Raw genomic sequence first — 10,656 nt, forward strand, 5'->3', positions numbered from 1 at the left:
GCAGAGCACCTACCCCCACCTTCAGGCCCAGGGATACTAACAGCCACCCCCAGTCTCAATCTCAAACCCTGGGGGTGGAGCCAGCAGGACACGCGGGGATCAAACCCTGATCCCTATATCAGGCAGCCACTGAGTTATCTGGCCTACCCATTACAAATTTTTTTTTTTTTTAATTTCCATTTAGCTTTTTATTTTGTTGCACAGTGCCTGTCATGGAGGACCTTCACTCTAGGATCCTTAAGGACGCAAGGTGGGGACAGGCTTCTGTGTCCTGAAGAACATGTTTTTTTCTGTGAGGCACCTCCTGCTCCCTCTGCTCTACAGCCCTCCAGCCGCTGGAGAACACTTTAACAGCTGCACTTCTGACCTAGTGAGCCAACAAGAAACACAGAGGCACATCTCATGGGGAGGGCTCTTCCTATAGAAGCAGCTGGTAACTGTCACTGGGGCAGACAAAGACTGGAAGGAAGGAAGGAAGGAAGGAAGGAAGAAAGAAAGGAGGGTAGGAGGGTAGAAAGGAAGGAAGGAAGCGAGCAAGCAAGCAAGGAGGAAGAGCTTTTAGACATTCAAATGTACCTTTGCAAAACTGAAAAACATGGTTTTTAAACTGAAAATATCAATAAGTGAATGAAAGCAGAACCTGTCTCAGTGACTCAGGTAAGAAGGATAAAAGCATGTGGGAGTAACTCAGGATGCAGAGCCGAAGTACAGAGATGGAACCAGGTGAGAAAGGGGGAGGCTGGAGGGTGTGAGGAAGCCTACTGCGCTTGTACCAGGAATTTCAGAAGTAAAACGAAGAAAGAAGCATTTAACATTAAATTGGCTTGGGCTGGGGAGATAGGCCGGTCTAAGCGCCTGCCTAGCAAGCACAGGGACCCAGGTTTGATCCCTGGTACTGCACGCCGAGGGCGCAGTGATGCACGCCTGTAATCCCAGTGCTGGGGAGGCTGAAACAGGAGGATCACTACGAGTCTGAGCGGCATAGAGAACCCCTGTACTAAATAAATAAGCAAATAAATAAATGATTTAATAAAGTTAAATTGGCTAACCATTTGAAACAACAATGACTAAATAGATAATGGAAAAAAAGAGTGCCTGGCTCAGGAAATAATAATAATAATAATAAATAACAAATAATAATTATATGCTCCATATAATTATTACAGCTGTAGCTATTATTTCCATAGCAGCAACTAACACATATTTTCTATACGTTTTATAGTGCTAGTTCACTTAGTCATGATATAAAACTAGGAAATACTATTTTGATCTTGAAATGAGAAACTGCGGCACAGACTTGTTACATATCTTGCCCAAACCTTCCCTGCCAGTAAAGACTGGAGCTGTGGTTAGAAGTAGCCAGACTCAGGAAGCTGTGGGCTGAACAGAAAAGATACATATATATGGAGGTTCTGGTAATATTCGTGATTAAGATTAAGATTAAGATTAAGATTAAGGGGCCAACTCCTCCCACCTTCCAAGCAGGAAGAACAGAGAGGAACAGAGAAATCACACAGCCCTGGCCCACTCATCTCAATAGCATCAGCCAAAGGACAATGGTGGCCCTGCGTCTCCAGGTGGAGGGGCTGCATCTCCGGGCTCTTCTACCCAGGCAGACAGAATCTCCCAGGAGGAAAGGGAGAAAGGCACAGAGAGAAAGAATCCAGACAGTGTCCTCTTCAAATACCCCTTGTGAGCAAACACCCCAGAGGAGACGACGCCAGAAATCAAGTCAGGAGGAGGCCGCAGATGCGGAAAGGCCGAAGCGAAGAGCCCGGATGACAAGGAGCAAAGTATCTTGCAATGCATTGTTGTATGTGCCGCAAACATTCTATTTTAGTGACAGAGGATGAGCTGTGTAATGTAACCACCACCTACGAATTGGTGAAAAAGAAGGGCCAATTTTAAGGGAAGCTCTGATACATAATAGGTAACTTCCTTGCATTTAGTAGTTGGGGTTTCAGAGAAGAAGGGATTGGAGTGTTTCAACCATCTCCCTGTAGGGAGTAAAGAGAAAAGACCTGGCGGGAAGCCTCACCTCACCTGGAGAGGGGGAAAGTGAGGAAAGCGGGTGTTCTGGTGGTCACACAAGCAAATGTACCTTTGTAGAAAAAATAGTTAATGTCCTGCTTTACAGTAAAAGCCTACAGTTTCTCCTACTTTATGGCTTTATATAGTACTTGATTGTATAGAAACCCATCTTTTTTATCCATTCCTTCATTTGGGTTGTTCCCACGACTTAGCTATTATAAGCTGTGCCGCTCTAAACAAGGATGCATGTGTATTGTTATGGTATGGTGTTTTTAATTCTGGGAAAATACCCAGAAGGGAAATAACTGGGTCAAACAGGAGCTCCAATCCTAGTTTTTGGAGGAAGCCCCACAGTGATTTCCACAGTGGCTGTACCAGTCTACACTCCCACCAACACTGGAGAAGCGTCCCTTTTTCCCAATAGCCCTGCCAGCATTTGTTATCATTTGATTTCTTGATGACAGCCATTAAATGTAGCTAACTTTTAACAGTTTTTTTGTGGCCAGAAAACTTACTCTCAGAAGTTTAGTCATACATAAAAACATGACTTTACAAGTTTTTAAATATAATTGCAACACCAAACAAAAGAAAGCAAGCAATAAAGGTGTTCATGAGTAAGACATTGAATAAATTAATTATGAAGAGCTTTGCTATTACAAGAGTAAAAATATTTGCTTTACCTTAATTTCAGCAAGAGATGCCATTGCCCATGCTATGGTAGACCGCAGTCCAGCTGTTCTAATGTAACTTCTGCTTGCTAAAGGGACCCTATAAACAAAAGACATGATGGCATCTCAAATGTTATGAGATCCGAGAATAATTCGGACAAACTCATTTGACACATACTAAAGTAGTTTCTAATTTAGGGAATATTTTAACCTTATTGCAAAATACTTTCTCCAATGGGCACTTGGTCTAGCCAGCCAGTGTTGGGTTTCAGAAAGGTCAGTTTTTTAGATAACTGAAATTTAAACTCTCCCATGAGGAGGATCGCTGCGAGTTCAAGGCCAGCTAAGCTACACAGTAAGTTCATGGCAAGCCAGAAATACCCAGCGAGACCTTGTCTCAAAAAGACCTAGAAAAATAAAAATTAACCATCAATATGAGACTAGTCTTTCTTACTTAATCCTTGCTACACAGACTAGACCTTCTCCTGCTGCCCAGAGCTAATGAAAGGAACATGTCACATTGTGACCTAGAGTAGCATGACCAGGACAGCTGAGCGGATGTGACCCTCCAATCTGCTCCCTGGTGAGCAACTCCTCCTGCTGGCTGCGGGTGGCATGCAGCTGTATTCCCAGCACTCTCGAGGCTGAGGCAGGAGGATTCCAAGTTGAGTCAAGCTCAGGCAACTTACTGATTTAGCAGATTAATTTCTTTAGCTATTCATCATTTTGGAGTACAGTATTAAAAAAAGTTCAGGGTGCTGGGGAATGTACCTCACCCCCAGAGGTCCTGCTTCGCACGTACGGAGGCCTAGGTTTCACCCCAGCACTGCCTGCTGTTTAACTATTTTTTGAGTTCTTTAAAAAGAATATTTCGTATGTTGCTTATTTTGCCAGTCTTTTGCTACATTTGTTTTGGTGACTGTCAATAATTATACTGATTTCAATGGGCTTATTTCTTATTCCTGCCTTTCCTTTGTGTTTGCTATCTTATAAAGCCAAAATACTTAAATTAAAATCCATCAATTTTATGAATCGTTTACAGGGTTAAGGCCCATGGTCCCAAAGGTATCGGCTTAGGTCAGCCTAGGAATGAAACAGGAGAGCAGGCTAGGTTTGGTCTGTAAGGTACTGGGGCAGGTGGCGGCCAAGAGAGCCAACAGGGCACCGGGACAGATGGCAGCCCCAGGCGTGCTGGTCCTGCTGGTGGAGCTGCTCGGAGCCGCCGTGCGACCCCAGAGCGACAGCTCCGTCATGCAGCGTTCTTGGACTTCTATGAGGTTCTCAGCATCAAGACTCAACTCTAGAGCTCACCACTCAGGAGAAGGCATTATAATAATTGCAAGCATTTTTCTAAAAATCACAATTTAAGACTGCTGACGTATAAATAGGAACTTCAGGCAAATGCTGCAGCATAGGACTTTCTTGATCTCTGAAACATCCCTTTGCCTAAATTCACCTGGAAAAGGGGGAAGTTGCTTTGTCATGTAAGCAGAATTATGAATATGAAATATTTTTAAGACACCATTAATATTTCTATCTCCCAAGAAGCTGCAAATCACTATTTTGATTCAACCAGCTCCTTCTTTCTAATGCACCTACTAAGGGTATCTGTTATGCTGTATAAGCTTGAGACATTTTTAAAAAGAAATAAATCATTTGCACATATTATTGGTAGTGATCTGCATGACTAGGGAGATACCTGTTGTTTTTTTTTTTTTTTTCTCTTCAGTTTTGGGGATCAAACCTGGGACCTTGTGCTTGGTAGGCAGGCACCTATGCCAATGAGTTACCTCCCTAGCCCTGAAAATGTCTTATGCTCAATTTTTTTTTTTTTTAGTACTGGGGATTGAACTGAGGGCTCTGCACTTGCCAGTCAGGTGCGTATGCCACTGAACTATTCCCTAGGCCCAACATCTGAAGAAGATGTTAAGAACCAGTGATGACCTCTCACAATAGAAGAAAAATGACAATCAAATCTGGAGTATGTTCAAACTTCAGCTTAAACATGGGCCTTTGGAAATCATTTCATAATACAGAAATACTTAGATATAATTTTCAGGGTTAATCATGTTATCAGCGGATGAGCAGGGACAAGGCTTTTACAGCTCCATAAACTCTTAAGGGACAAACTCACAGGTTCAAATACAGTAGTTACCTCAACATAGGAATCCCTGCTACAGTGTAGGCGTCATTTAGATGTACAAAGACCTGAAAAAACAAGAAAGTCAGAATGGAATGAGAAACGGCACTACCAAATTATTAACAAATTAAACTTTTACTTTGAACTTATATGACCTATATTTTAGTAATAAATTCTAGCCCTATTTGTCTTATCTAGAGAACTGTTCCATATCTGTTTTTTTAAACAGAGGTAAGTTAAATTTTAAGTATATTTTATACACAAAGTCTGAGGTGAAATTCTTATATAAGTTATATGGTGAATTACATGGCACAGAACTCAAGATCTTTTTTCTCAGAGATTCTTTATTTCTAGTGTGTTTAGTACAGGGTCTACAGGGTCTCATTACATAGATGGGACTTGTAGTGATCCTCCTGTTTTCAGCCTCCCAAGCGCTGGGATTACAGGCATGTGCCACGATGCCCAGTCTCATTCACTGTCTCAGCGTGCCCTGGGGGCAGGGCTGGCGCAGCACTGTGGGGATCGAACCCTAGGTCCTGTGTCTGCTTAAGCAAGTGCTTTAATCAGCTGAGCTATTTGGCAGGCCACCTCAGAGGGTCTATAAATTATCATACGTAGATCAGACTTCTCAGCATTTTTGTTTACAAAAAAATACATCCCAATTTAAACCCCAAGTAATATTGAAGGTCACACAAGACTGTGGTAGGCTACAAATATCTTCATGGTAACAGAAAATATTTTTAAGGTCAAATACATGGTAGGAAGCATACCCTTTTCTTTTTCAACTAACCATTTCTGCCTTGATTTCATTTCTACTCTTAGAAATGCAGAGAATTTATATGCTTCACGTTATTAGTAGCACCCATGAATTTTAAAAGGTAAAATCTTTCTCACACTTGTAGTACAAGGCTTAGAGAATATTCCAACTGCCACCCTGAACCATAACATTTGATTCCCAACTTTATACCAAAGGTTTTGTTTTGTTTTATTTGTGGTATTGGGGACTGAATATAGGGCCTCACACTTGCTAAAGAAGCTCTCTACTACTGAGATATACTGCCACACCCCAAGGTGTTTTTTAATATAAGCAGTTTAATCAGAATATTTTAAAATTGATACATTTTCATAAAAATTATCTGAGGGGACTCCATTTAAGACATGTAATTCCTTGATTAAACATCACAGCTAAAGTATTTTATATTAGAAGTCATCTAATATAATTATCTAATTTTAGATTAGAAATTATCTAATTTCCTAAATATTTTATGAAAATATTTATTAAGGTTGTTTCTATTTATAATTTATATTAAAGATAGGGTTTATTGACCTTGCTTTTACATAGTGAATGCCATCATAGCTTCTCTCAATATAAATTTTTTCCCATCACAAGATCTGATTCTATCAATTCTATCAATTTTTTGTGACAAATTTTATTGTGATCAGTTTTGTTTTACAGGATTATTTCTACCAATTATAGCTATTAATTGTGTTAAATGGCTGGTAGGAACTAAATTTGTTATTATTTATGAGCTGATCTGTGAGAAATTTGTTGCTCTAAGCGCGAGATGGAAGGTGGATAAGGAAATCAGAAGATGAGAGATCTGGGAAGTTGGAGATGAGAGAAACACTAACATCAAAAATAATCGGAGGTCATAATATTTTGCATGATAAGTTGCATTGTATATTAGCTATTACTTTTTTAAAAGGAAAAATATAAAAAAGTAAAATAAAATAACACAACACGAAGTATTCCGATTTATTTGGTTGATCAATAGGTCCATGTAATTCATGTAAGGTGATATAGCAAAGAACAAATTATGAACTAGTAGAATCATAAAAATGACTATAAATTTTATAAAATGGCTTTCAAAATAAAGTGAAAAATAGTTTTGTGTCCCTGTGGATTGCTTATTACCATGAAAAGACAGACATAATCCCATAACCTTAAGAAAGCCACTATTAACAATACCAACTGGATTTGGTGCCATAACTCATTTTCTTCAAATACTAGCTGGAAATTCTTCTTAAAGAAACTTATTCAGTGGGACAGAGATTGTGAGAGAATCAATGAAGCCTACCTTACAATCAATGTTTGCTTTTCTTCAATTTTGACCAAATGACTCCATCCCAAGGTGTGTGTGCGCGCATGTGTGTGTGTGTGCATACACGCTTAGATTAGACATTTTCCAAGTGAAAACCACTAGCAAAATTATCTGCAGTCCCACTATAAAAGGGAAAATAGCCTAATCCATGTGGTGTGACTTTTACAACTGGAAAGTAAGTTGAAAGTATAATAAAAATAGCTGTCACTGTCTTTAAAAAATTAGGTTACATCTATTCAAATTAGGACAAATATTCATTACCTCTAAATCTGGATTCCTCAAATCTGCTCTCCACCCAAATTGCTTCATAAGGGCTATTCCAATGACTCGTCCCACTTCCTGAAGGAGCCATGTCAGGGAAAACAATACATTAAAAATAAACAGTTTAACCTTAAGCAAAAAAGGACAGCTCTGTTGAAAACTGAGTTCAATTATCTGATGGTAATTTAGCATTTCAGCATTAAAGCATTGCTCAACTGCTTCACACTGAGGTGGCATTTTACCTGCTTCACTCGCCAGCTTTATCCCGTGGTATTGATGGCTACTCATGTAATTCTACTGCAATTCTAGGTATATGAATTCAGATAAAAGGTCAGATCATGACCTGATAAATGTGGTCACTGTAAACTATAGGAAATGAAGATAAGTGAAAATAGGAACCACTTTAGCTATTGCAATTCTCTGTCTGGAAGTCTCCAGATTGGTATATTTAGACTCAACCTTCAGTGTGTATTTACCAGCCTTAGAAGGTTGGCTGCAGGACCCAGAGCAGCCCTGTGTAGCACTGGATGCTCTCATGCCCAACCCCAATATCTACTGACAGCAAGCCCAATATCTGTTCTTCCTTATGTGTATTTCTAGTCTTAGTACCAGTTTCAACCTTCCACAGAGTACCTGGGACAGAGTAAACACTCTTAGTACTTATACAACAGGACAGAATTCCCCAAAAGCTTAGGTTCATGATATCAGGATGTCCAAATGCACAGTACATCTATGAATTCTAGGAAACTTTTTTTTTCTTTTTTTTGAGGAAGGTGGGCTGAAACAGGGTCTTGCCATATATGGAGTTCAGGCTGGCCTTGAATTTGTAGAGATCCTCCTGCCTCAGCCTCACTAGTGCTGGAATTACGGGTGTGCACCACCATGCCCAGTCCTTAAGGAAACTTTCAGACAGAAGGTAAAAGGAGGTTATTACATGGATTGGTATACCTTCCTTTCAAGCATCTGAGGTTAAGGCAAGCCAACTGCATTTTTAAAAGAAATGTAATCATCTGAAGTTAGGCCAAATTATCCATCTGGGCCAGCTTGTTACTTCTGTGAGAGTTCTGCAACTCATTTTAGGTCTACAGAGTAATTCTTTTAGACAACAGGAGCCTACTTGGGGAGGCAGGCACACCTGTGCAGTAAAGACCTTTCCGAGGGTCCCGCTGCAGCGACAAGAAACCCTGAAGGTCAGGTCCTTCTGGCTATGGCGATCAGCTGCCTTCTCTGCCTCCGGTCGAGCATCTTCTTCTTCAAGTTTCACTCTCCCAGTGGTAGAATCTCTTTTCTCCATTGTGTCTCCTTCCGCTTGTGCCTCTCCCTGGCCTTCCCTGTGGCTGTCTTCAATCTTCTGCATTTCTTCCATTTTTAACTTCTTAGCAATGATGCTTTCGTGCTTTCCCACTGTTCTTTTCAGTGGGTTAGCAGCCCTCGGAGGGAGCTCTTCCCCATTTACATCAAGTTCAAGCAGATTTCTCCAAGCTGAGATGGCATCCACCCAACTTCCAGGATCCCCGTTTACAAGTTGCTGCACTTCCTTAAGTATTTTTCCTAAACAAATAAAATCGCAGATTATCCTATCTTGAAGCTTTTAAATGATATATTATCTCTCCCTACAAATGCCCTTACCATGTTTGAAACATAAATTCTGTTGATCTTCTACATAAATGAAACTTCACTTTCACTTGGGAACCTCTATGATTTTTCATAGGAATACTGTATAGAATGAAGTTCATTCCTTTATTTAATTAATTTACTTATTTATTTTGGCAGAACCAGGGATTGAACTCAGGCCCTTGCACTTGCCAGGCAAGCACTTATCCTACTGAGCTATCTCCCCAGCCCCTATTCCTGTCTTTTATACACAGCATCAAATTGTCTTAAAATTCCTACAGGATTACTAGCTAACTCTTTAATAAACCATTTTCCTTATGATAATGTATGCCTCTTAACATATGTGCAGACCTTGAATATATATTGATTTTAAAATAATGATGCTCTTGTCTATAAAAAATTAATGTTAAAAAAGAATAAATTATAAAATGAGGCTCAGAAATAGAGAAGCTGACTCGGGCCTATTTCACTTTGGACCACACATAATATTAGCATAAATCTTAAGTTGCCGTAGAGTAAAACTTCCAATAAATAACCCATTTATGACTTGGGGACTACCAGCATTCTCAGTACAATTTCATTTTTCTTGATGATCAAGGGTCATCAAAATGATCCAAAAGTAATTACTGCAGTTCCCTAAAGATGAGGTATATGAAATATTGGGATGAAGTTTTATTGACCCCACAGTGTACTGAGCAGGCTGGTCGTCCTGAAGTCATACATGGATTATTTATTATCATCTTTCTTCATTTTAATCAAGATCCTTAAATCATTTTCAGACTATGTATAAAGTTAGGATGTGGATAAGAAATATCTTAGGTCCTTTTTTATTAATGAATAGGAGTTTATTAAAAACAATTAAGGTCTAGAATTAGGGTATTTTACCATACAGTATTTTATAATTATATCATTCAGTTAAACATTATGCAGTGATAGGTTTCTTTTTAACCAATTTATTGTTAAAATAATGCATTTTTGGTCATTACATACTTCTGAATACAGCTAAATGAAAGTGACCAAATTTATCTCTGGAGACACTGCCAGGTCATAATTCATAAAGATGATCTAGGACACTGAAATCTCAGAAGGCAGGTAGGTCATAAAAAAGAGACAGATTCTACAGCAATTACATGGAAGTCAGGAAATACAGAAAGATACATAACTAATGATGCCACACGTACGAATGCATCATAAAAATGTGAAATGGATACCATGCAATTATCCTGAAAACTCAGAATACAATATATCATGTGGGTATAAAACAACAGGAATATACCATACCTTTACGTAGCGAAGATGCAGTAAATGGAAACTGCTTTTTAATCAGCAAAAATAATCTTTCAGCAGATTTTAAGTTTTTCAGCATATTCAAATCGGAACAGGTAGTGAAAAAAACCTTCCCTGAAATATATTCAACCTAGAGACAGACAGTAATGTAATCCAGCGTTAGAATAAGAACCATTTTCTTCTCCTTTAATAGATTAAGCCATATCCTCTAGATCTGTGATGACAAACCTTTTAGAGCTTTCAATGATACAAACAAGCTGCTATAACACATGGGCCATAGGTCTGCCACCACTGTTCTAGACTAACAATAAAAGATGACCATTTCTATGTGAAGCATCTATTATTTGTTAGGGACCTACACTAGATACTCCAAATATGTGCCCCATCCTTAACTGCAATCCATGAAGGCAGATTTTATTACACCCATTTTACATAGCAGGAAACTGAAGTTTAGGTTAGTTTAATTTGCATAAGATTACACAGTGACCAAGATCGTAGTCTCTCCGTGTGATTCTACATTATGTAAAGTATATATACATATACTGTTAGAAAA

General features: G+C 39.1%; 1 protein-coding gene across 2 annotated transcripts in view; it reads right to left on the bottom strand.

Moving 5' to 3' along the window:
- Thumpd2 (THUMP domain containing 2) overlaps positions 1 to 10,229 on the bottom strand; it is a 34,116-nt gene extending 23,887 nt beyond the window's left edge. Inside the window, exons 1-5 of one of the 2 annotated variants that reach the window (XM_023711260.1) lie at positions 10,098 to 10,229; positions 8,338 to 8,753; positions 7,203 to 7,280; positions 4,855 to 4,907; positions 2,712 to 2,799 (exon numbers count right to left, since the gene is read on the bottom strand). In XM_023711260.1, the coding sequence (XP_023567028.1) occupies positions 2,712 to 2,799; positions 4,855 to 4,907; positions 7,203 to 7,280; positions 8,338 to 8,753; positions 10,098 to 10,182 (720 nt within the window). In that variant the 5' untranslated portion in view covers positions 10,183 to 10,229. The remainder of the gene's footprint in view (positions 1 to 2,711; positions 2,800 to 4,854; positions 4,908 to 7,202; positions 7,281 to 8,337; positions 8,754 to 10,097) is intronic. The other variant, XM_023711261.1, reaches the window with a different exon arrangement.
- Positions 10,230 to 10,656: the final 427 nt, after the last annotated feature.

Source organism: Octodon degus, unplaced genomic scaffold (genome assembly GCF_000260255.1).
Source record: "Octodon degus isolate 3935 unplaced genomic scaffold, OctDeg1.0 scaffold00020, whole genome shotgun sequence".
NCBI classification, from domain to species: domain Eukaryota; kingdom Metazoa; phylum Chordata; class Mammalia; order Rodentia; family Octodontidae; genus Octodon; species Octodon degus.